At 42.9% G+C, this 27,512-nt stretch overlaps 3 protein-coding genes across 3 annotated transcripts; 1 reads left to right on the forward strand and 2 right to left on the reverse strand.

Moving 5' to 3' along the window:
- Positions 1-1,129: 1,129 nt before the first annotated feature.
- kbtbd3 (kelch repeat and BTB (POZ) domain containing 3) lies at positions 1,130-16,133 on the forward strand (the record flags this gene model as incomplete). The annotated part of the gene is made up of 10 exons (XM_079513828.1): positions 1,130-1,410; positions 2,402-2,567; positions 4,304-4,486; positions 7,743-7,916; positions 8,655-9,005; positions 9,901-10,143; positions 10,541-10,584; positions 11,302-11,548; positions 12,537-12,686; positions 16,002-16,133. 10 exons carry the CDS (start codon positions 1,130-1,132, stop codon positions 16,131-16,133), a joined length of 1,971 nt encoding a protein of 656 aa, XP_079369954.1.
- On the reverse strand, positions 6,215-6,814 carry LOC306932914 (small ribosomal subunit protein eS7-like; the record flags this gene model as incomplete). The annotated part of the gene is made up of 1 exon (XM_079514888.1): positions 6,215-6,814. One exon carries the CDS (start codon positions 6,812-6,814, stop codon positions 6,215-6,217), a length of 600 nt encoding a protein of 199 aa, XP_079371014.1.
- Positions 16,134-16,420: 287 nt separating the features above from the next.
- On the reverse strand, positions 16,421-21,755 carry sln (sarcolipin; the record flags this gene model as incomplete). Its single annotated transcript, XM_079513829.1, has 3 exons — positions 21,638-21,755; positions 16,954-17,239; positions 16,421-16,426 (listed from the first exon to the last, which is right to left on the reverse strand). Exons 2-3 carry the CDS (start codon positions 17,047-17,049, stop codon positions 16,421-16,423), a joined length of 102 nt encoding a protein of 33 aa, XP_079369955.1. The 5' UTR covers positions 17,050-17,239; positions 21,638-21,755.
- Between the last annotated feature and the right edge of the window lie 5,757 nt (positions 21,756-27,512).

A 27,512-nucleotide genomic window follows, 5' to 3' on the forward strand; every position in this document is an offset into this window, starting at 1 on the left:
AGTTTACAAAATATCAACAAAAACAAAATTATCCTGCAGCAGAACTCACCGGCATAAACTGTCCAGTGACCAGCTTTGGAAACAAAGGAACTCAAATTCCCATCTGGCACTGCGCCTCTAAGAAAAATAATACATACAAATTTGAAATTTGAAAAACAAAACAACAACACACCAAACGATTAGATTTTCCTCCTACAATTGGTTTATTGCAAGTAATGATTATTATCACAACTGTAGTGTAAAACAAAGACCTACTGTATGAGTCATACTCTCGCGTGATCTCGCTCTTCCGGAAGTGAGAGCATAAAGCGAAAAGGAGCTGTCCAGGGTGCTGATGGGGTGCTGATTCGGTAAGTAGTGGCTCTCTATAATTTATTTCACATTTCAAACATTTCAAGATTTAATTCTGTCAGTGTTTGTATCTACTGTAGTTTATAAGAGCGTGCAATTAGAGTAAAAGCCTTCCTAGACAACTAAGGCTAGACAAGAACATGCATAGGCTATCCTTTCAAATTGTCTCTAGCCCAAAGCAATGAGTGATGAAATAGTCAGCATTACCCCAATATATAGAATGAAGTTACCAATATTAATTTGTTAAATTTCCTCTTGTGAGCTCTTTCTCTCTCTCTCTCTCTCTCTCTCTCTCTCTCTCTCTCTCTCTCTCTCTCTCTCTCTCTCTCTCTCTCTCTCTCTCGCTCTCTCTTTCTCTCTCTCTCTCTCTCTCTCTCTCTCTCTCTCTCTCTCTCTCTCTCTCTCTCTCTCTCTCTCTCTCTCTCTCTCTCTCTCCCTCTCCCCCCCAGTATTGCTCTGTTCCATTTCTCTCCTCTCTCCATGCATGTTCTCCTTCATTGTATCTAATCTGCATCTCATTCAGTCTATATCGGGCGAGTGTACACTCAGACCGACAGTGATTTTTAAAATCCAACTAATATTAAATGCTAATGCCTTAAAACCATGTGAACCATAGCATCCCTATTCTAGTGCAAACATTCTGGCAAAATTACAGATCTACATTTTGGTCTGGAGGGGTAAAAAAAAAGGGATGGGGGCCTACTTTAGATCCCATGGGTGAACGGGTTTAAGTGGTTAACCTTTATCGATCACCCGCTTCTTGTCAGACACCGGCAAGATGGATACACGTCTGGAGTTGTCCAAGTTCCTACCCACCGATGCCCAGAACGACAGCAGCAGCAGCCTTCCAAATGGAGACACCAGCGGGGCGCCACAGTGCAACGGCGTCCCAGAACACAGGACCCACCTCCGGGTGTCAGAGGCCCACGGGCTGCAGCTCCTGAGCGTGCTGCGTTCATTCAGGGAGAGAGGGCTCCTGTTCGACTTCACCATCAAGGCCCAGGAGCACAGCTTCCCCTGCCACCGCTGTGTTCTGGCATCATGCAGCGACTTCTTTAGGTGTGTGTGTGTGTGTGTGTGTGTGTGTGTGTGTGTGTGTGTGTGTGTGTGTGTGTGTGTGTGTGTGTGTGTGTGTGTGTGTGTGTGTGTGTGTGTGTGTGTCTATTTAGTAAAATAAATAGTGTGATATTTGATTCGATCCATATCGCTCAGCCATAATGTATGCATGTGTAAGTACATGAGAGGGAGGGAGGGAGAGAGAGGGAGAGACAGCTGCAGCGATGAGGTGTTTTGTAATTTGCTGCATCACGCATCAAAGTGACTTGCGACATGCAACAGATAAGCCATCACCAATATGAGAATCTGTATGTTGTGTCTGTATAATGTAGGTTGCGAGTTTGTGTGTAATTTCATTATACTTTTCTTTTTTTTCCATTTCCATTTTTTTCCATTTCCGGTCTGCATCATTGCCACATAGTAATGCACTGACTGCCTACCCTTTCCTCATCCTCAGTGAATGCCACAGACGAATAACAGTCTAAGTCCACACTATTGATCCTTAATGTATAAATGATAGATAAGGGTTCAGGACAACGAGGCCTTTTCGTGGAGGGGTCAGAATGAAATTTGGACTTAGACTGTTTTTCGTCTGTGGTACTTAACACTACTCAAAACAGGCACTGCAGGTTGGAAGCTTAGAGTATACTCTAAGGTTGGAAGTGGTTTAATACAGTGGTTCCCAAAGTGGGGTCCGGGGACCCTCAGGGCTCCTTGAGGGAGTTCCAGGGGGTATTTGTACACTCTCAGAGTTAAATGAACATTAATTTTACAATATAAATTGGGGTCCCAGAGATAGAAATGCCATTAAATGGGGGTCTGTAGACTATTTTGCATGTCAAACTGGGGGTCCTTGAAATTAGAATCACTGCTAGAGCCGTAAAAATATTCTCTTATGTCCCTGGCATATCTTTTCAAATGGGGGTCCGTGGGCTAATTAGTGTCAATTTGGGGGTCCTTGACATGAAAAAGTTTGTCATTGTTCCACATTTAGGGCCATGTTTGAGGTGGACATGCGTGAGCGTGACGATGGCTCCGTGACTCTGGGGAACCAGCCTCCCTCGGCAGTGGATTTCTTTCTGGACTTTGCCTACTCTGGAGAGGCCATCATCACTGACAGCAACGTGGACATGCTGTTCCAGCTCGCCTCCTTCCTTCAGGTAAAGAAAGATAGGCCTGCAAACATTGATTATTTTCTTAGCCATTATTCTACCAATTACATTTTCGATTATTTAGAACAATCAAGAAGCAATGTTTTGTTTTGACTGGTCCTTACCCGTTCAAATATATGAACACCAAAGTATGTACAGTGTGGGTACAGCGATGTAATAGATCCTATTATTGATATTATTGATGTATTTTGAGTTGTAATCAGTCTGGTGTCAGAGGCACTTGCCCGTGGGGTGCATATGTTGGTTAGACATACCAACCATGCATACAGTAGGCCTACGTTGCTTAGACATACCAACCATGCATACAGTAGGCCTACGTTGGTTAGACATACGGGTTACACCTGACATGTGCTGCGGGTTAAAAGTAACCTGTGGCGGGTTAAATATCACTGTGCCGTCCGTGTGCGGTTAGGGTTAGGTTAGGGTTTTGGGTAGGGTGACAGGGTCTCGGACTCAGACTGTAGGTATGTATGGCTATAACCAAACACATGGACCCGCAAGTATTACAGGAAAGGTGCAATTCTGGGGAAATTGCCAATTGTGGTTGGCTCGATGGCACAGACGCCTTGGGAAATGTAGGGCCCTACCACTGATTTAGCTAGCTAATGACAATGTCAAGTCACCCCTGTGAACATGTGTAAGTAATTAGGAGGGGATTTTTCCCTATGGATGAAAATGGAATTGCTTTGGGCTCTCTGTTGATTAAACCACCCTCGACATGTGAATTGGACATTCCGTTGGAAGGCGTTTTCAGCCGATTCACTAATAAATTAATTATTAATCAATACTTTGTTAAATGGAAAACAAGGGTGTTTCAGACATTCATTCATTTATTCATTCATTCATTCAGACATTGAGTGAATTATAGTTAGATAGTGGTCTTATCAACCACTTAAGCTTTTTTTTTTCTTCTTTTTTTACATTTAACTTTTTTGGGGGCCCTTTTTCTCCCCGATTGAATCTTTAGGCCAATGACTTCCTCCCAACATACACTTGGATTATTTCAATAAACTACTGCACCACTAAAAAAACCAAATCAAATCATGCATGTGAATCTCGGGGTTCAGTGACAAGCCTGTGACATCTTTCACTACGACCTCAGTCATCTATGACACAACATAATACATTTGGGCAAGGACCCGACCAGAGCCCATTTGACTTCTGTTACAAAGATAATAAGTACAATATTTTCTAAAGTAAATTATTAGAGGGCACGGTAGCGCTGGCACAGTCAGTAGAGCTGTTGCCTCACAGTTAGAAGGTCCCAGATTCGATTCCCGCCGGTGACGACGCTGTAGGGTGTATGCGCTGGGGGTGTGTTCTCTCCTCCGCTTATCAGTGCCCAAACCCTATTGGTGGGGTTGGCGAAAGGCCCTCACAAAAAACATGCAGTAATCCTGGTCTCTATAATGCCTCCCTCTGGTCAGTCGGGGCGCCTGATGGACGGGAAAGGAACTGGTTGGAATAACATGTTCCTACCCGGGAAACCAGGTGATACGAAGGAGCCTGCTCATTGAAGGAGGCATGAGCTCAATTCGGGACTCTCCCCAGGTTGGCAGAGGGAGGGAACGTAACGCCCAGGACTACAGTTTAGGCATTTGCCACCAGGTGAAAAAATGGGTTACAAAAATCGTGGGATAAAGACATTTTTTTGTATTAATTACTCCTCTGAAGCGATGTTGCTTAATATGTGGGTTTAGTCTTTCCATTGTGTCTGCACTCAGGTTTCAGTTCTCTCCAAAGCCTGCAGTGAATTCCTCATCGGAACCCTGGACCTTTCTAACTGTCTGGCACTGCTGGGTTTGGCTGAGGTATACGGCTCTGCATCCCTCCTCCAGAGAGCCAACGAGTTTGTGGTACAAAACTTCCACGAGCTCTCCGCAACCCAGGACTTCCTGGATATGCAGGTGTGTGTTGAAAATGTCATAATAAAAAAGCAGGGGGAAAAAGAGAAATATTTAATGCAATTATACATTTGAGTTCTGTCCTGGCCATACACATACATTGTGTTGTTTGTAGAGATTTCATTTATTTGTAGCCACTTATTAGTAGCCACTTATTAGTTATTAGACACTTATTATGTCATAAGCACTTTTATAGTAATTTATTTAGTCAAGAACTCAAGGCAAATACAAGCCCATGTTTTTCATGTTGAAAAACATTAATGCGTTTAAGGCCCAGATTTCTAATCTCTGCCTCTCTTGACAACATATTCCAAATATGATTCCAATCCGGGAGTTGAAAAGTTCCATTTGACTTAGAACAAGATCAGTCATTGTGGTTAGCTTAATGGTGCATTCATATAGTGCCTTTATCTACAGTGCTTTACAATGGGATTTACATTCACACATACAGTTGGAGGCCATCGATATTGTCCTTTTCTTTTTGCTGAGGTTTGCGTGATCTGCGCAAAAGGACAGTTAACCCATTTTGGGCGGGAACCCCTTTTGGTGTTTTAAACATTGTTATAATTTAGCTATTGAAAAATAGCAGATCTACAAGCTCATAGCGCGCCACTGAGTGGCGCGCTACGAGCTTGTAGGTCTGCTATTTTTGAAAAATCGTGAAAATATTTATTTCAGAAAACTGGAGGATTTAGAAGGATTTTTTTTTAAATTTGAGGTCAGGCCTAAATGGGTCAAATGATAAGGGACAATATCGGTGGCACCCAACTGTACACACTCAGTGGGGGAATCCATGCAAGGCACCAACCCACTCATCATTTGTTCTGTAAGAACAATATTTTGTTTTCAGAGCAACCCCTACTGTAACTGCTTCAGTGTCTTGCTCAAGCACACTTCGACACGAAGCAGGGATGGATTCCCTCTTCCTTGAGCCACTGCCACCCACCAGATGGCTTGTTCCATCTGGTGTAAAGTGCTTTATCTTTGCAAAGCCATACATCTTTAACGGCCCAACTGTCTTAGAGAACAAAATATTACAATACCCTCCTTTTTATTGCGTCACAAACGGCTGGACTTTGTTGTGCACACTGCTAGTACGCTAATAACGTAGTATGTACCCCCACTTTATCACGTATGGTTTATACTTGTTTTTATATATTATATTTATATTAAGTCAAAGGGTCTCTTTTTTCCTTTCTTTTTCCCATTTCTTCTTCATCATTATAGCAATTGATTACTCCCCATACACATTTCTGTGTATTGTCACTGCTGTTGTATCCTACTGGCTCATGCAGTGAGGAACCCCCACCGGGAGGACATAGAGCCTTTGTTCTACTCCACCTGCCTAACACTCCCTTGCTGACAGGTGCCATGCCAGGCCGTGGGAGTAGCCTGCAGTACGTGCAGTGACAAATATCACCCTCCCTGGCCTGGGTGTGGTCCAGTGGTCCAGGCACCTAGGCACATAAGCGGCATGGCAGTGCATTGCGGGTTTGAGTCCGGTTCCCGGCGATCGTTGTCTTTCCCCATTTACTATCTATCTGCACTTAATTTATAAATAAAGGCAGAAAAGCCCGAAAAAATTCATTAAAAAATCACCCAAATTTGTTCATATAGCGGATGCACCTCGGTGGTTTACCACTGCGTCACACGCACCGATCAGGTTGATTGTTGTTGTCATAGATGTTCTTTTCTTTATTTCTTTTTTGGACAGTTTGGCATCTGCACTGTTTACAGCTGAAAGTCAGTGAATTCGAAATCAATGTTTTTGCCTTCTGTGAGATTCTTGTAGACAGCTTTGAAGGTCTCAACTTTGGGTTCTACATTGCTCTGTTGAGCCTTGTCCAGAGAGACCTTGATGACCGTGAGGTGACCGCCGTGGTCTATCTTCTTAATCCTGAACGACTTCCCCATGATCTCGCTGGGAAACACCAGGTCCTCCAGAATGGCGCTGTGCACGGACGTCAGTGTACGGCTCCTGGGGCACTTCTGTTGATTATTTGTGCGACTTGTCCTGGTTTGTTTGGGCAGCATCGTCCTCTTTGCGATGAAGACCACATACCTTCCACTGAACTTCTTCTCCAGCTCTCTCACCAGACGAACCTGAATCTTCTGGAAGGACTTCAGCTGAGGCACAGGAACAAAGATGATTATTGCTTTCCTGTTACCACCAACTTCAATTTCCTTTGCACCTTGGATGTACAGTTCTCTGAGCTGAGCCTTCATATCAGAGTTCATCTCCAACTCCTGGAGAGCCTGGGCGACCCCAGACTCAAACTCGTCTGGCTTTTCGCCACTCGGCTTCACAATTTTGGGTTTGGCACTAGACATTGGCTCTTTCTGTCAACGGAAAAGGAAGTGGAAGACCCTCGCGAGCTTTGCATTTATTCACACTGATGCAATAGGTGACCTATAGGTGTCATTACTTACCTGTAGATGACATATATGGGCATGATTATATCAGGGATCTCCATATGCATATGGGCATAAAAGGGACAAGGAATGACACATACGGAGATCTCCATATATGGGCATATCGGTCGGATCGGAGGTGCGACACAGGTGTGAGGGCTGTGTGCGGCCCAAACTCTAGTAAAAAAAAAAAAAGTCAGGTAATACTTGATTTAACTATGAGAATAAATGTAACTGTTAGGGGTTCAGTGTCTTGCTCAAGCACACTTCGACACGAAGCAGGGATGGATTCCCAGCCACTCTTCCTTGAGCCACTGCCACCCACCAGATGGCTTGTTCCATCTGGTGTAAAGTGCTTTATCTTTGCAAAGCCATACATCTGACCCAACTGTCTTAGAGAACAAAATATTACAATACCCTCCTTTTTATTGCGTCACAAACAGCTGGACTTTGTTGTGCACACTGCTAGTACGCTAATAACGTAGTATGTACCCCCACTTTATCACGTATGGTTTATACTTGTTTTTATATATTATATTTATATTAAGTCAAAGGGCCTCTTTTTTCCTTTCTTTTTCACTTTTCTTCTTCATCATTATAGCAATTGATTACTTCCCATACACATTTATGTGTATTGTCACTGCTGTTGTATATCCTACTGGCTCATGCAGTGAGGAACCCCCACCGGGAGGACATAGAGTCTTTGTTCTACTTCACCCGCCTAACACTCCCTTGCTGACAGGTGCCACGCCAGGCCGTGGGAGTAGCCTACAGTACGACACAGGTGTGAGGGCTGTGTGCGGCCCAAACTCTAGTAAAAAAAATGAGAATAAATGTCTTACTACAGGTGAATGTGTTGGACGGGTGCCTGAGGTCGGATGCACTGAGCATGCCCGGCGAAGAGGCAGTGGTGATGTCACTACTGCGTTGGATACGTCATGATGTCATAGGGAGACGGAAGCTGTTGCCACGACTACTGTCTCTGACTCGACCGCATCAACTACCTGCACCTGCACTAAAGGTACATGTCAACATACAAAGTGTGTGTGTGTGTGTGTGTGTGTGGGGGGGGGGGGGGGGGGGGTAAGTAGGGAATTCAGGTAAGTGGTATAGCATAGGCAACAGTCTTTTCTCTTTGCAGGGGGGCAGGGGGACCAGCGAGGAGGAGGAGACCAGGATGATCCAGGGTGGTAAGTGGTTAACTTAGGTTCTCGTCAATAAAGCCAAATAATGAGTTTAACTCAGGTTTCTTCTGTATTCAAATGTAAACTCAAATTAATCAATTCCTTTCTCAAACAGGGGTGGTGGGCAGGTTCTACCTTTTATTTATTCATGAAGGTGAATAAAGCCTGGGTAAAGGTGTTTACCCAGGCTAGGATGGGACTGCAAGGTTCGCTGTTCATCTCAGTTTGAGATGACTAAAACATGACTAAAACTAAATGAAAATGTATTACTAAAACTAAATACAAAAATCACATCCGTGTGAAGTGAGGGGCGCTAATATATTAAAGTCTAACTCATGTTGATTAGGTGATGTAATGTTGATGTAAAACAAACAACACAAACATTAAACGCCATTAACAATAAAGAGACAATATGACGTAATGAGGCACATTATGACGTAAATGTTCCCTTCATTGTCAATGGCGTTTACAAAACAAACATTGAACTAAAGACAAACATTAAACCTGTGTATAGGAGGGGCTAGCGCCCCTCAAAAGTTCAGTCAAAATCAACAATGTCTCCATCTCCCTGCAAGGCCCTGCGCGACTCAGACGCTCTCCTGCGCGGCGACGAGTCGTGTCTCGCCCTCCTGTCGGAGGCCCAGGACAGACAGAGTCAGCACGCCGGGCTGCTCTCCGACGCACGCCCCGCCACCACACAGACGTACATCTACGTCCACAAGACGGAGGAGAATGGCGAGATCCGCCACACCTTCTGCTACTGCCTGGAAACGGACCACTGGAGGGACCTGGGGACAGGCCAGCAGCAGGGCCCGGGGGGACAGGGACAGGGGACAGGCCAGCAGCAGGGCCCGGGGGGACAGGGACAGGGCACAGTGATGGTTCCCGACCCGTCCGGCTCTTACCTCACCAGCTATGCTGAGAAGGTAGGTGAACCTTATTGACAGTTTGACACAGCACGTTGACAAGCACGTTTTTGCGAAAGCTCCATCATTTCTGTTGTTTTCAAGACACAAATTAACAGTGACTAACTATTGTCCTATAGTGAACCTTACTATAGGTTCAGGTCGCTATGCGGCCACTCAAAATAGTCTGATGTAGAAGCTTGTTGAGGGTTTGTAGATTTACATCATGAACTCTGCACTCAACAGCACCACACTACATGACATCATGCACACCTCATATAGGACCGCAATGGAAACAAGATGTAAGCTTTTTTGTGTTATCCTTTTGAGAGAGAGAGAGAGAGAGAGAGAGAGAGCAGAGATCAATAGGAACAGAGAGAGTGTGCGTGCGTGCGTGCGTGCGTGCGTGCGTGCGTGCGTGCGTGCGTGCGTGCGTGCGTGCGTGCGTGCGTGCGTGCGTTCGTCCGTCCGTCCGTCCGTCCGTCCGAGTGCGTGTGTGAACGAGAGAGTAAGAGAAAGCAGGTCAGGGCTTTAGAACGGCTATTTTCGGCGAAGAGGTTTGGCGTATATAGGCACAAAAGAGCAGACCAAGTACAGAGTCAAAGGTCATCAATTAACTAAGTATAGAGGGCCTCCATGGATGAATTAAAAAATAACTGATGAAGGCTGGATAGCTGAAACGTTTGTCCTTATTTGTTCAAATATGAAATAAACTATTTGAACCGCAGTCAAATAGTCAGGTGTGTGCGACCCACTACCTTTATTTTGATATGTTTTGAACGGGTAGCGCACCTATAGTCAGAGCGTGGTGGTCATATGAAGAGGAATTAAAACATAAAAAATAACTAATAAAAAGAATACGACTTCCAAGATCCCACAAGCTATACTAATGACTACTAATCTCCTATCCCCTAAGATGTTTGTGACGGGTGGTTGCCGGGGTAACTGCTGCCGGGCGGTGCGCCTCCATGTGGCCGAGCCGTTCCATGACGCCACGGACGAGGTGTGGTGCTACTGTCCCGTCAGTGGGACTGTCACCTCCGTCCCTGCCATGTCCAAGCCCCGCACCATGCACACCGCTGTCACATGCCTGGACAGAGTGTACGTCATCGGGGGACGGACCGGGGGCTCCAGAGGAGGGGCTCTAAGCTTACTAGAGGTAACACATACTATCGTCTCTGTCGGATGGAAGCCTCATATGTCCAAAACTGTTACTTTTCAGGATTCAAAAGTAGCAAAAGGAGCTGATCTGCAAGCTCAAAACACGTTGCTTCGTGCTGCGTTTTGAGCTTGTGAATCTGCTACTTTTAATGCATTTGTGTGACGCTGTAGTATGAACAGAAGAAAAAGAAAAAGAAAAAGAAAAAGAAAAGAAAAAGAAAAAGAAAAAGAAAAGAAAAAGAAAAAGAAAAAGAAAAAGAAAAAGAAAAAGAAAAATATGGAGATGCAACATTTCTTTAAATTATCTCCGACAACATATAATTATACTGTAGGAGCAAATCATGAGAACACAATAAAGATCATATAATCCGTTCTGTTCTTCTGTTCTCATTTAGGTGGAGTATTATGACCCTCTGTCTCAGACCTGGCACTCTGCAAGGTAATTATACTTTAGATTTTTTCATTACTATCATAATTATATTAAAATCGCCTAGTGAGTGGACATCCTGTTAATCCATATCTGTCCGTTTGCCTTCTCCTACCACACCATGTGCATTTGCCTCCACACTATAATAATGTGTTTGGAAATCTACTAAACTACATTTCATGCTTGCCAATTTCAGATTTACCGTACACTGTGTATGTGTACATTATTGTGCAATAATAGCCTTATACTGCTACATTATTGGGGGTCCATATACGATCATTGGTCCGACATGCGGAAAACGACCGGATTAAGGTTGGCGAACATGCGTTAAGGTTGGCGACCGGATTAAGGTTGGCGAACATGCGCTGCTCCGTGCTTGCGGTTACTCCAATATGTGGCTTTATATGGCTGTCCACCCACCCAGATTGCAGATGGCAGACATCATCAGATATCATCATCATCATCATCATGCAGGCACCACTCACTTCACATGAGTGTGATTATTTTTAGTTTAGTTTAGTTTAGTTTAGTTTAGTTTAGTTTAGTTTAGTTTAGTTTAGTTTAGTTTAGTTTAGTTTAGTTTAGTTTAGTTTAGTTTAGTTTAGTTTAGTTAGTTTAGTAAACTGGGTTTGCCTGTTTAGTTTATTTTTCTAGCCCCTCCAACGTCTGGCTTTCGGAAATTACGTCATATGACAGACCTTTAACTCATTGACTAATAACCTGTGTCAGTGCGCTGCCCACAGCCATCTACTACCCTGAAGCCACGGTCTGCGGCGGCATAATATACACCCTGGGCTCAGAGGTGGAGATCACCGACTCCTTCAACCCCTCCCTGGACTGTTTCTTCCGCTATGACGCCAAGCAGGACCAGTGGAGCCGCCTGGTGGCCGAGTTTGGTAACTTCTTCCACGCCACGCTGGTCAAGGCGGTGTCCAGCGACGACACACTGTACCTCTGTGACCTGTCCACGTACAAGGTGAGTCATGGTAGAATATTGGGCCTCATGCACCAATAAGTTCCTAACTCTTCCTCTTACATTTCTTCCTAAGTGAATTCTTAAGAGAAGTCCAGTCAGATTCATGACATGTAGGCAGAATTGGGCCTCATGCTTTGATGTTTTGTTGTTTTTATGTTTTTATGATTCCTGTTTTATAACCTGTCTGTAAAGCACTTTGTAACTATATGTTTGGAAAGGTGCTATACAAATAAAATGCATTAATTCATTAATTAATTCATGCGGCAACTGTTTTTAAGAGTTATTAGGCTATTCTGTGTGTGGCGTCACTGGCGTTCATGTGATCTATATACATTATTATACATTAATACCACGACGCAAATGGAGGCAGATAGGTACTCATTCAGCAAAGGCACAATAGTCTGTTTAAATTATTATGTGAAACTTGTATTGGCTGCAGTGTGTCAACATGCTGAGCAACCTAATAATTCAGCTCTGAATGCAACTACATAGCCTACAAAATAAATACAAATTCAAACCAGTGGAATTTGCATCAGCATAACATAAGCTAAGAAGTTGACACATTTTCTTCTTTTATTCATGTGTGTGTTGACATGCTGGGCACATACATATATTTTTTTGAAGTTTGGGGACTATTAATTGATTCAGCATGAAAACTAAAGCATTCTAAATACATATACGCATGCCTTGATCACTGGTACGGCACCCTCTGAGCGGACTTGGAAATGAGCGGATTTTACGACCAACGTCTGCCCAGTTCAAGTTGATGAATTCCACACATAAAATGGGAATGCTCGTATGCCCACAATATGAGTGTAAACGGCGTTGTGAATCTGGCCAAAGAGAGGGATAGAATGTGGTGCTGATAGAGACTACTTAGCGAGTGTGATTTATGGTCTAGAGGTGCCAAAACAACTGGTGGATCATATTGGTTTGACACAGAGGGGTTCTGGATGTTTAAACAGCATGAGGTTCTTTCTCCACCCAGGTGTACAGTTTCTGTCCAGAGACATGCGTGTGGAAGGGTGAGGGCTCGTTCGAGTGTGCAGGCTTCAACGCCGGAGCTGTTGGCATGAGAGACCGACTCTACATCCTGGGTGGAGACTACTCCCCTGACGAGGTCACAGATGAGGTTCAGGTAAGAGGAAAAAAAACAAGAATGACACAAGTATCATTAACTGTCAGGTGAAACAAGCACTGTCTCTGTTGTGCATCTCTCCGTCCATCCCCTATTTTATTTTTTAAATGTGTATGTTTCTGTGTCACAACCTCCCGGCCGTTGTTTTAGTTGATTTCCGACGTTCTTCTGTTGGTTTAATCACTGTGTTTTGTTATGGCTTTCCTGTAGCTCCAGACATTTAGCTCATAACATTAGCTGTTGTCAGTCACAGTGGCTCCTCGCTGCGGCGTTGCAGTGTGGGAGCAGACTTCCGCGTTATGTCGTGTCAGGGCTTAGGACGCAGCCAATCATGACTAGGTCGCTACTACGCGAATTGGCTGGCGGCGTTTCACAGTATGGGGTCAGACTCCCATTGGCTTAGGGGGCAGCCAATCATGACTAGGTCGCTTACATTTCATGAGCTATATGTCAGGTTTCACCTGACAAAAATACTCTTGTCTGAAGTGAGGGGCGCTCTTATCATCATACATCATCACATTCCGTGGTACACACAGACACACAAACAGGAGTTTTAAAACCTTAAATTATTTTTGAAATAATATGGCTGCAACACACACTACAAGACAATCTTATAAATTTCTCCAATCTAATCCAACATAAATTTCCCTAATTTTTGGGTTAGGGTTAGCATTTTAATTTTGATCTCTTTTTTATGGGTAGCGAGTACAGCCAATTGTTTCCGTTTTTATCATAATTAATAATAACAAAAACAAATCTACATTTTCAAAAAAATAAATATCAAATAGTATTTTTGAAATAGGGCTCAAGTGATTCATTCATAATATATCTTTGTATTAAAGTTTGAGTTTTAAACTTTTGAGTCTCGAGCTGAAACAATACGAGCTGAAACAATACTGAAACACTACACGATTTGTGATTGGTGACCTCAACCCATCTCACGTGCACGGAGACAATGGAGCCGGTTAAACTGTCTGCTGTGTCTGGGAAGACACGTTATGGAGACAGTCGTGTTCTTGCCACATATCCACAAGCATCAGCTGTCCAACACACCACACCTTGTTTCAATCAGTCGCCATGTCAAAAGTCCTCCTTGTAGACTTGTCACGTCCCACTCGGACGGCAGTGATGTACGGTAATCATGCAGATACATATCAAACATATTTTAAATTCAGGCCGGCCCTGATCGTCTGTGAGCAATTCGGGAGGCTTAGGTTTTATCTTTAAACCCCTCACACTTGGTTGTAGATCAGCTATTTTCAAAAGATGGCATGCCCAAATATGGAGTGTTGTGTTGTGATGTCAGGACAGGCCAGCTCCATATATGGACCCTGGGCAAGGGCCCTGTCCAGTGGACAACTGTGGGTCCGACAGACTCGACACCGGGCACTGCACTCCATGTGGGGGTGTGGAACGCGTGTGTCAAATTTGCATTTATTGATATAGATAGATTTTGATGCTGATACCTTTGTACTTTTACTCAAGTACAGTTTGAATTCCGGACTTTTACTTGTAACGGAGTATTTTATTTCTCCATTACAGTATTTATACTTTTACTTAAAGGTAGTGTAAGTGATATTTTTTGGTTAAAACAAAGAGTTTTTTGTTAAAAGGTTAAATATTCTGATAGTAATCATTGCTATAGAGTAGTGGTGCATCCAATTAATCGATATGGCAATACATCGATCGGACATCCGGACGATAGGTGAATTGATCGAGAGGCTGCTGTATCGATACGGCAATAAACGGCATGAATTATCTGGGTAACGCAGTGTTGACAAACGTACCTCTGTTTAACGTTATCAAAGCCCCCCTTGCACGTTGCAATGCACTCCCTTGTCTCTCCAGCTCTTTAATAAACAGAAAAAACATTTTCAGATGGGTAAGCTATTTTTGTCTCCACCAGGCCGAAGGCATGGGGAGAGAGTATGTTTTGCACTCCGTCCGTGTGTGTGTGTCCGTCCGTCCGTCCGTCCTTCCTTCCGTCCGTCTGTGTACAGCTAATCTCCGGCACCGTTAACCCGGCCGATGCCAAACTTTGCACACACACTACCTGGATGCCAACGATGAACCTCTGCCCCACACTTTCCAGAACGGCCTGTTATAGCGCCACCATGAGGCAGCTTTTCACATTTATTACCTAAAACTGCACCAATCTGCGTGAAACGTTGCATGCACACTCCCTAGAGGCCAAGGACAAACCTTTGACCTGCATTTTCCGCATCTGCCTTTTATAGCGCCACCAGGAGGCCGACTTTTGTAAAACACATTTTTTGATATTACTCCTCCAGATTCTGTCCAAAAATCTCACAAATCGTTACATGACCATATCTCTATGGTCATGTGCTCAAGTCGGATCTGTCTGATATTTCATATTCCATCCTAATTGGCTATAATTGGCTTTCACAGTTTGCAAGATTGCCCCGTTTTGAACAATAGCCTCAAATCATGAACGCAGCATGCAATTTACGTGAAATCTTTCACACATTTTCTTAGGCTGAGGAATATATCCCACCCTTTTCACATTGGCCTGTTATAGCGCCACCAACAGGTTGATTTTTGCAAAACACATTTTTGGAACAAAATGCCTCAAATCATCCAATTGCCATCAAAGGCGTATGAAGAAATGGCTACAGAAATACATGATCTCTGTAGTCATGTGATCAAGACGAGTCTGTTGGATTTCTCAGATTGTACACTGATTGGCTAACATTGCCTTCCAAAGTTTTCAGGAGTGGCCCGTTTTGTACAAAATTCTGCACATGTCCTGCTCATCCAGAATTCTATCCTCAGAGATGCTATGAGTGATCTGGCTCTCCTCAACAAAATGAAGACAATTGTTGCAAAAACAAATAAAAAAAACATCCTCCTAAACATTTTGCCAAACATCACACACACTCCTATCCTCCTGGTGGAGACCTGTGCCCGGAAGGGCACTTTTTCTAGTTTTATAGTGTTCCTGTTCCATATTTATCTGCTCATTCCTTTGTGTCATCACATAGTCATACATACAGTTCCACTTGTGTAATCTGTATCCTGACTGCGTTCTCTATCCTGATTGGAGAAAATAGCTATCCCAGTTTCAGTTTCTGAAAATGCATTTTCTGTTTAATGAAAAGCTGGAGAGACATGGAGACTCCTGTTACTGAACAAACACTCTATAGCAATATTATAGAGCTTTTTAACACTTATTTTAACCAAAGAAAATCAGTTACACTACCTTTAAGTAAATTAACATTTGAGTAATTTTCCCCCACCACTGAATTTGTGCACGACTCACGTTTGTCACCTTGTCTCTCGTCATCACCTGTGCAGGTGTTCTACAGGGGGAGGAGTCAGTGGGAGGAAGTGGCGCCCATGCCCCGAGCGCTCACCGAGTTCCACTGCCAGCTGATCAGCTTTAACCGATACAGAGACCCCTGGGGGGAGAGCGGGGATGCAGCATGATGCAACACACACACACACACACACACACACACACACACACACACACACACACACACACACACACACACACACACACACGCACGTCACGCACGCACGTCACGCACGCATGCACACGCACGCACACGCACACACACATCTCTCCTGACAAGCATTTGAGCCTAATGACGTCTGTTTTCTTCTGTATGTTGGTTTGTTTTCAAGCAGTTGTGTGATAATGTATAGGATTGTTGCCCTGTCAATGTGGCCCCTCCCATGGAGGAAAGCTGAATGCATTTTTTGAATCTGCCTCAAGTCTTTATGGGTTAAAGGGAAAATGTAGACAGAAACAGTTTTTTCTCCCTCAGAGCTCTGTAGAGACACCTGAACCAAATGGTCCTGAATCATGTAAATATGTGTGAATTCTGTATGTTTTGGAAATTTGAAGCATCCACTAGTTCAGTGATTACAGATCATGGACGCCCAGTTTGATATGCATTAGTTGCATAATTAATGTGTGTTACAAGTAGGACAGTCAGAGACATGAGTGTTTTGCGGCATGGCAAATATAAACAAAGGGCTTGATGATGATTCAGCTTCTGGTAACTGCAATGTTTGAATCATATTCAGTATATGCAAAAAAACACACAGAACAGTGATATGGAAGACTGTATTATGGCAATAAAGTCAACAGAATACTTGATAACTGTCTAGAGCACATAGGTTCCCCGCAATGCTTTTTTAATTATTACAAAAACAAATATTAGATAGGGTTTAAATGGTTCATTCATAATACATTTTTCATCCCATTTACACCCATTTTGTCGTTCAAAAATCTAAATCAAAAGTCCTGGTAGCATTTCACCAGCAGCCACATCAGCAGCACAGTGATGAAGACGATCATGAAGTTGAGGAACAGTTCCTGTACTGAACGGTCCATCCTGGTTGTATGCTCAGAGCGGAAGGGGAGGAGTAGAGATTGCTTATAGAACAGAGGGAGCGCTGGCTGCCAAAGAGCTAACTGGCTGTCAAACAGCAGGAGTGCAGGCTGCAGCACAGATGGGTGGGCTTGCAGATTTGTTGAACGGTGTTAAAAGGGGCGTAGCTCCTCTTGGGTTTGGTACACAAGTCTAAAAGACATGGAGACAGAAAAATAACATATACAGTATAGCATCGCTATATTCTCGGTCACCAGAAATAGCAGATCTACAAGCTTTGCTGTTTTTGGCAAAGAGATTTCATGTAGAGGGTAATACTGAGCAGAGGTTCTGAAACGTTTCTATACCAGGAACCCAGTCTATGGGCCATGGGGCACATTTCTATACCAGGAACCCAGTCTATAGGCCATGGGGCACATTTCTAGCAGGAACCCAGTCTATGGGCCATGGGGCACATTTCTAGCAGGAACCCAGTCTATGGGCCATGGGGCACATTTCTAGCAGGAACCCAGTCTATGGGCCATGGGGCACATTTCCTGATGACCCCACACTTTTTACACAATTTCAACGTTTAAATAAAGCATGTAAGCGAAGCAAGCATAAATCAGTATGCTTGAATAGGAACATTTATTAGAAAATGCATTTACAATGCTATCTTATAAACACAGATTATAAGAACAAAAAGTGTTTCTGTACATTTGTAAATGGAAAGCATACAGTATAACCTCTATCTGTTAACAGAACAGTAATCATGTTTTTGTTTTATTTTTAAGATAAATAAAATGCATTCACAAAAAAACAAAACAGGCTTAATGTTGTGACACTGCCAGCCACATACATGTGTGAAGATATGTATTGCCTGTCCTGGTATGAGTCTTGAAAGAAAATTAAACATAACACACTGGGTGATAACGAGGGAATATATTTGTTAAAATATTGGTTATCAAAAATAATGTTGGTGGTTTGTCAAATAATACAAAATACAATACAAAATAATAATCCGAAATTTATAAACTTCAAAACCACAGTAGCAGGGCGGAAAACTTTGGTCAAGGAACATTTCTCAGGGTTTAGCTCTGAATAAATTCAGAGCGTTTGGACATGGGGAAAGCTGATGTGGCCTCCTGATTTATTAGGTTATAGGTGAGGAATGCACTTTTTTCCCCCTTTTTGCAATGCATTTCCTTTTTATTTGATGACTTTATGGATTACTTGATTTTTGGAAAATAGAAGATATACAATCTTTGGTTTGATTACTTTTGGATTAATAATAATGAATTGCATTTTTATAGCGCTTTTCCAAGTGCTCAAAGCGCTTTACAATGGTTCATTCATTCATACATTGGGAGGTGAAACGGCAAACAGTCGACGCCACGCCAGCGTCCTCACTTCCCACATTCACACACCAATGGTGGCAAGCTCACACCGACCAATTCATTGGAGGCAATGTAGGGTTCAGTGTCTTGCCCAAGGATACTTCGACATGTGGACAGGAGGAGCCAGGATTGCTTTTGGGGTGACCTTTTAGCTACTTGAGTCATTGGAGACATTGAAAGGCACTTTACGTTGCAGGATTTACACAATCGGAAATTGAACATTTTCATTTGTATACCTAACTTTTACATTTTGATTGTTCAATTCACCTTTAGCTAAGCACTGCCCTCTCCCACTTAGACACTCCGACTTAGACACTTTCCAGCCGGGCTCATTCATTCCAATGTAAATATCATGGATTTTACACATTAAATACTGGTTAATTTTTTTAACCAGACCTTCAAAATCTCTTCCAAATCTGTCAACAAGGCCTGCCATATGTACTGGAAAAATATGTGAGTTACATTTCTTTTTTAAAACAATGTTTTATCATACTGTAGGTCGGAAAACTATTGGTGGAGAGGTTTGTCTAACCCAGAGTAATCTAGTAAGAGAGTGGCAACACTAGCATTGACTCCCATTGTAACAATGGAATGTGGAAGTGCTCATTCTATCTCAATGGGATAGTTCCAATGTTTGGAACTATAGCCCATAGCGCCCTGCTTTGCGGCGAGATCAAAGTGTGTCGCCACTCTCTTGGTCTAACCCATGTTATGCTTAGCTGTGATTGGACCATAGCAGTTTGGGGAGGGGCTTAGCTATAGGTCAATTAGATTGAATTATTATATTTTGGTTGATCATAAGATTATCATCAGATACAAAGAAAGCAACAGTTGTGTTTTCCTTTTGGTCTGCAATACAGTGTGGTTACAGTAGGCCTATAAAGAATTACTGATCCAGGTACAGGACCTTTATTTATTTTAGTTCTTTAATATATTAACTATACAGATTTATGGTTCTGATTGTTATAATGGGAAGGCTACATTTTCTTTCTTTCTTTCTTTCTTTCTTTCTTTCTTTCTTTCTTTTTGTCAGAGTGCGAGGGTGGGCCTCACCATCCTGTGGTTGGGCCCCACTTGGAGTCCTGACTCATAGTTTGAGAACCTCCGCATTAAAGCATCTAGAATACAGCCCTGGGGGACCCCGGTCAACTAAGTAGATAGGCTTTAAGTGGTTAAATCATGTCTGCAGAAGACCAGCGCTGTCTGCATGAGTGCGAGAGCCTCACTGCCACTGGAATGTGGGCTGTTAATGTGTGTCTATACTGTTACGTGTGCAGTGTCTGCTTTGTGTGTGTGTGTACAGTATGTGTTATGTGTGTACTGTACATGTGGTGTGCGAATGCAATGTGTGTAGCCAGTGCTATCACACATTAGAGAGCTGATAGGCTCCCACACCTGTTGTCCACACAGCTATCATCAGTCGACAGAGAGGGGACTCAGGGGAGCACCCATAAATACACAGAAATACCACCCCAGACACGCACAAGTAACAACAACACACACACACACACACACACACACACACACACACACACACACACACACACACACACACACACACACACACACACACACACACACACACACACACACACACACACACACACACACACACACACACACACACGGAGGCCTCTGGGCTTATAGCTAACCCTCCCCAGCCTGGCTGGTCCTCATCCCCTGAATGCGAGCAGCACTTAAACTTTCCCCTTTTCAAACACGGGAGCACAAAGCGGGGGAAGCACATCAGTGAGCTGCCGATCATCCCCACAGACGGCTGAGCCAATGAACATTTCATGGGACCTATGGTAATCCATTAAAAATCCCATAAGTATTCATCTTGCTGAATTACCTCTAACACATTCATGTGTTTTCATGTGTTTACTACCGTAGTTGGTTTAAGTGGGGGTGATTTAAAGGGGCAGGACACCCCATATCACCTTTTCTAGGATTTTAATAGGGAGCAATGATATGATACAATTTCCTCATAGTCTTGTGGACTCAGAGCTTTCTGCTGTTTCTGTAGCTGTTTTGGTGTACTTCCGGTTTTTGGGTGGAAAATAAATCTTTGGCGCCACTCATTACATATTTTATCAGACCGTACGAGGGGTGCAGCGTGACATAATCGTATTTGCATTACGGGGCGGAGTCAGTCGAGTGAAACAGCGACAGAAAAGCTGTCCGCCTCAAAAATGCGACTTCTGAAATCAAAATGAAAACTAGGTATTGTAGGAAAAAAAAAAATACAGATTCCGCAACTTCATGGTATATTTACCGCTAAATATTATAAGTAGTTTACAAACAAGCCGTCAGAGTTTTGAATCGAGGATCTACTTTTCTCCTCCCGTGTACGGCACACCTGTGTGTCCTGAACCTTTAAACAATATTTATCTATTTATTTACCAGCGACAGTGCACATTAACATTTTCACATCCATACTGTTACTTTCATATACTTCATGTACAAAATATATAAGCTTACTTAAGTACTTAAGATGTCCGTTAGCAAATAAGGCACATATAAGGGACATGGAGTATAAAGTGTTACAGCTCAAAATTGTATACTTAACCACGACGTACACCTTATTGAACGGAGTCGCCCAGGGCTCAATACTAGGTCCCCTCCTGTTTTCTCTCCACACAGAATCGGGGCGCTCGGGTTCAAGTGGTTAAGAACAGTACTTGAGAAGTACTAATTCCACCCATGGTGGAAGAAGTGCTCAGATTTTCTACTAAAGTAACAATATAACAACATTATAACATCTTTCGTAAGTAAAAGGCCTATATTCACATTTGGAGGAGAAAAAAAAAAAATATATTCATGACATCAAAATACATGTCAAACTTTTTTTGGTTTGACTTCTGCAAGCTCACAAATAGCATATCACCGTGTTTTGAGCTTGTATAGATTGGCAATTCTCTGAATAGACACAAAGTAACTTAACGTAATTAACTTTTTCAAATAATTGTGGTGGAATAACGTTTTCGTAAATGAATGCCCTATACTTGATCATATAGCATCACAGAAAAGTAGCAGATCTACAAGCTCGAGCTTGCATGTCTATCTGCTACTTTTGCAATTTTTTAATTTGAATCCTGAAAAGTAACAGTTTTCGACATAATGAGGTTTCCACCCGACAGAGACGATATTTTGAAAAACCTCACTGTCAGTGCACGTTGGTTGCAAATAATTCTTTGTTCTTTGCTGGCCTTACCTGCTGTTATTTGCAGCGGATAGATGGTATCCAACTGTCCTTCTCCAACGCAGTCCTGTGTGAGGATGCAGAGAATGCTGCTAAAGTAGCCGGCCGTGATGGACCGCCTATGGGTGACATTGGCACACACTGACTAAGTGACCAATAGAACGCATTTGAGTCTCCTCCATAATGACACACGCGCACGCACGCACACGCACGCACGCACGCACGCACGCACGCACGCACGCACGCACGCACGCACGCACGCACGCACGCACGCCCCTACATAAGAGACTATAGTTATTTATAAACCATTGTTGGAGGTGGATGGATTGCACTGCAAGCGTTGGCGGATTAGATTTGCTCCAAAAACAATAGCAACTTGGTCTCATGGATATAGGGAACTGTAACAGTATCACCTGTAGTATGTGGTCTATGTACTGTATGGAGACAAATATGGACAACAGATGAACCTCAAAATTCAACATATGGCGAGCCTATATTTATTACTCTGGGGCCTCAATCTCATGTACTGTATAGTGGGTAAAAAAAGAAAGAAAAGAGAAAGTAGGCCTAATTTAATACAGTTTAAAATCTGGATAATTTTTTAAGTGGATCTTTTAACCACGTGAACCCTAGCAAGCCTATTTAGGGCATGTATAATAGGTGAGCATTCTGCGAAAATAATGTTCACACAATGTGTTGCAAGCTTATAGATCTGCTATTTTCAGTGAAGAGGGCTATATACAGACCTGAGGGACCCCAACTATGAACAAAAAGCTCCTTGGACAATGCAGGCATCGATCCCACTAACGCTAGCAAGCGCTCTACCATTTGAGCCAATTCCCGCTCTACAGCAGATTCTGCATACTGTACATTACTCTAGTACACGGTTTAATTTTTATTGGTTTTCCGTTTCCTACATTTAAATAAATATATTATTTCAAAAGATTTTAAAAAGTTTAAACAAAGACTTTTCACCAATTTAAATCAATTCCAAAATTGTTCAAAGGTATTTCAAACATGAAAGTAAACGTTTTAGAAGTAGTGTAAATATACAAGCTCACAAGCGATGCATTGTGTGCTCATAAATCTGCTATTTTTTACTAGTTTAGGTCCTGGCCAAACATCTAATTTCTCTGTTGGGCTACAATGTTTGTGAACCTCTGCTCAAGTATGCATTACAGAGATAATTGTGACATTAATGAAATTACATCTTATATTTCCTATGGGGACCCCCTGGAACCCCCTCAAGGACCCCTGCATGGGGGTCCCCGAACCCCACTTTGAGAACAATTGTGTAGCATAATATATGGTCCCAATTTAGCTGGGTTTGAGATGAGCACATTTTACTAAGCACTGAAGAGAGTTACAATTTATTGACCCCCAACTTTCATTCATTATCCACTTAACTACTGAAATCCTAGTTGACTGCAGTACCCCAGGTGACTAATAAGCCCACTCCTAAGTTTTTTCCCTCTACAGTGAACCTCTTCACCGAAAATAGTGCCACGATACGTGTTGTGAGCTTGTAGATCGGCTACTTTCACTAAAGTTCACTCCATAATAGGCAAGCTAGGGTTGTTTGTGTGATTGACTCCTATACTTTACAGTAGTTGACCAGTAGTCCCTCTATACGAGATCCTTTAGTATTTCCCTATACAGCAAATGTCTTTGTCGAGAATAGCCAATCTACAAACGCACAAAGCTCTGCGTTGCCACACATTGTGAGCTTGTAGATCTGCTATTTTCACTGAACGTCCTCCTAACAATAGGGATACAATTAAGTGGTTAACCCTGTGTGTTCTGCAGGGAACATGATATTTTGCCACCTGGCTCAAGGCATTAGGATAATCAGCACTGCACAGGGTGTGTGCATGTTAATCTACCAGCAAAACTGTGATTGTGTTCAGGGGTCATCAATATGTCTGTACACGGACAAATGTGCCCGTGGCATAGACTTGGTCTTGCCCGTGGCAAATTTTCCTTTTTAGGTAGAAAAAAGAAGAGAATCCCGCACACTGTCTTCACTTAGGTTGGATTTTATTGCAACGTTTCGGTCGTCAGACCTTCATCAGGCATGCTCTTCTTTTTTCTACCTATCAGTTCCTGTTATCCGACGCACCTGTCCTTTGTAGGTGTGCAGAAGGACTTTTCCGTATAGATTTTCCTTTTTAAACACCATTATGATGTTCTTATTTTGATCATAGACCCAATTACTGAATGTCAAGTCTCCAGGTTTTCTTCAGAATATCTATGACACTGATTTATAGTGCTCTAGCACCCCCTAGTGTCTATCTGTGCACGCCACTGCCATCATTTTGTATGTCTGTGGCAAAAATTTAATTTTGACAGAAATGTCCACCATGCCGGCATGGTGATGATCCCTGATTGTGTCGCGTGTTGGTTGTTCTCTATCATTTGTTGACACTGAGGTCACAGCAGGACAATGCGTATTATGCGAAAGATCCCCCTGAATAGTTAATCCTGGGATTTCTGGGGTCATTCCCACAGGATTTAACGGATCATAGTGGCTGCCGGTCCTTCGCCCCAGCACTCTGCCTGCACTCATCCAGTAGATCACATGGGCCTAAACACATCTGACCCAGGGATTCCTGTCGGCATGGAGACCAACGCTGGGTTGATTGAACATAACATTGCTGGACCAGAGCCCATTCTGACAGCTGGAGAGATGGGGGGGGAGAGAGACAGACAGAAAGAGACACAGACAGACAGACAGACAGACAGACAGACAGACAGACAGACAGACAGACAGGCAGGCAGGCAGGCAGGCAGGCAGGCAGGCAGGCAGGCAGGCAGGCAGGCAGGCAGGCAGGCCTCCAAAGACAAAAGGGTGTCGGCACCACCCTCCAGACATCATTGTCACATTCTGGAGCACTGCATGTTGTACAGTATGTACGTACACACAGTATGTGTGCTGTGAGCGTGCACGGCCAACAACATTAGATATGTGTGAGACAGAACAGGCAAGTGAAGGAGATAAGTCACATAGTTGTTCAGCAGCTTGACAAAGTGTCAAAGTTTCGTTAGGGTGAATGTTGAGTCCAATTTCTAGTTGGCTCTTTCATAAGATTTTTATAAGATTTGATAAGCTACTAGATTTGACGGTAACTGCGCTGATCAGAGCAATACTGAGTTCTATAGCCCCATATGTGTGCAATTAATGTTTTTCTTTTTGGTGTGACTATTCTCATGCCAGATACCTGAACAGTGTCAATTAAGCTTGGTGCGGATTGGAGCAACGGTGTGCCTCGAAAACATGTGGCCTCTGGCAGCAGTAAGACAGAGATACTTTAACTCTGATTATTCTATCAATGGATGTCAAAACATATTTGACTATCTTCATCTTGACTCTGATGCTGAGCAATTGTGACTGGGTTGTCGGGTTGCACCTATCCTGGAACATACCAGCTACTACAGCCTACCATAATATTGCAATATCACCATGTCTGTATGGTGCAGGCCGGATGGGAACCGTGAGGTTCCCAGCTCGATCCTGGGCTCCCCCAGAGTTGGTGTCCAAGTGTCCTTGAGCTAAATGCTGAACCCCTAATTGATCCCAATGTGCAGGTTGGTGCCTTGCATGGGTTCCTCCACCATCTGTGTATGAATGTGTGTGAATGGGTGAATGTAATGCATATTTGCTTATTTATTTTTTAAGAGTGAAGGGAGCCTACTGTCAAAGTGATGTCGGAAGTGATGTCGGCAAGGTAAATGTAGGCCTATATGAAAATACTGTCCCATTATGCAAGCTAATTATATATATGGTGCATAGCAGCCGCTGTGTACTGTTCATTATCTACTTAAGGACATTATTAAAGGTGCTAGGACACGGACCAAGGTGCTATAGGACAGGGATCTGTTTTCATTGAAGTCTCTCAGGTTGGTTGATGATCCTGAGTGATCCTCACACGACTGCTGCTGTTCTCTCAGACAGGGATCTGTTTTCATTGAAGTCTCATATGGGCAAAGAGTTACAGATGAGGGCCACTTGACGGGGAAAAAAGAGGATCTTCTTTGAGTCACGACTCACGAGTGCTTTGTGATAATCCCTCTGTGTCCATGCAACTCATTAGAATACCATGATTCCAACAGGCTACCACAGAAGTGTGACCTCTGACTACATCCCCTACATTTCAAACATGAAATGCCTCTGTGAATGTGCAGGCCTCTGTGTATGCAAGTGTTGACACTGCTTTCAAATGACTTCCATGATGGAATTCTCTACATGATATGAGGCTTGCCCTTTGTATAGAAAGGGAAATGCATGGCTTCACAATAATTTCAATGTGATATTTCGAACACGCGACACGCTGTCAGGCCAGAGCCTATGTGGCATGCGCCTGGACCACTAAGCCAGCAGGTGCCACATTTAATTATTAGGGCAACCACACTATTGTTATTGTAAATGTGGATACTTTGCTGCACTACTCCCACAGTTTTTGTCGCACACACTCGAGCTATATGTCATCGGGAATCGTGTGCTTGCTCATTGCTAAGAGATCCGTTGTATAGTTGAATTGATGATTAATTAATTAGTTCTCCATAGACTTATAATGGGGAAGCCCATTTATGTTTTGGCTTATAACTCTTGAACCATAGGTTGAAAAATGATTTTTGGGGGGATAAATCCCCTATTAATACTTACGCATGATCGCAGGGGTGACAAGACATTGTAATTGGCTGGCAATATCAGTGGGAGGGGCATATGTAAGCCACTTTGCAATTTTTTTAAATTGCGACCTTTCTAGTTTGTATTTATAGTCGAAAACTCTAACATATTCACAAGCAAAATACATTTTGATACTGGTAATTTTAACATTTTCTGAGAACTTGTTTACTTGTTTGCATTTATGAATAATGAATATTGAAAGCCATGGGAGTCACTCATGAAGTGCATCTGGATCCTTGGAATATTGAATGAATTGAATGTCTTTTATGGAAATGTTCTTGCTTAAATCTGAAAAAGTAGAAGATCGATAAAGGCAAAAATGGCCAACAAATTGGTGTGACAAATCATTGCTACCATGAAGGAAAATGCATATTGTCCATGGCTACTGTAATTTTGGTCAATATGACCTGACCATGGATAAAGACCTTACTACTTTTCTGGCGTGAAAGCTTTAGTCATCATCAATGGTTAGTTCTCTTATAAAGCCCATAAGCTATAGCTACTGTATAGTACATGTCTCTTTGGGACATATTCAGCTGATAATGGCATGCATTAGATTAGACCATTGTAACCTGGACGGACGGAAAAGCAATAGAAACAGCTGTTGTTATGTACACCAAATTAAGCACACCGTGAAAATGAAGTGAATGAAATGAATATGAATGAACTGGCCAACGCAGCTTGGACTTTGCAATTACTGAGATGGTTGAGGACAGGTGAGGACTTTATTAAACGACATGCACACACACACACACACACACGCACGCACGCACGCACGCAAGCACACACACACACACCTATTAGATATGTCAGTATATGGTTGAAACACCAAATAATTGATAGAAGAGATTTTTCAGGATTATATTACTAGTGGTTGTGCTAAACCACTAGTCAGGCAAACATCTAGAAAGGCATCGTTTTCAAGATGGCGTCCATGATGGAGCTGCCGGGAGCTTACAGTAAAATGCCTATGGTTTCATTGCAAACCGACCACTAGGGAGCGAGCAAAATTAGTTTGCAATGTTTTTTGAAAACCTTATGACCATACCTAACAGCATGCCAAAATTCAAGAAGCAGTTACCAAGTGCATAATTGTTATGTTTTTTACGTGACGCTGCTGGGAGCTAAAATGCCTATAAACTTAAACTGTGATTAATGTAAAACATTGTAACAATATGCACTTGGTAACTGTTCTTTGAA

The sequence above is a fragment of the Electrona antarctica genome (genome assembly GCF_951216825.1).
Source record: "Electrona antarctica genome assembly, chromosome: 11".
Classification (NCBI taxonomy): Eukaryota; Metazoa; Chordata; class Actinopteri; order Myctophiformes; family Myctophidae; genus Electrona; species Electrona antarctica.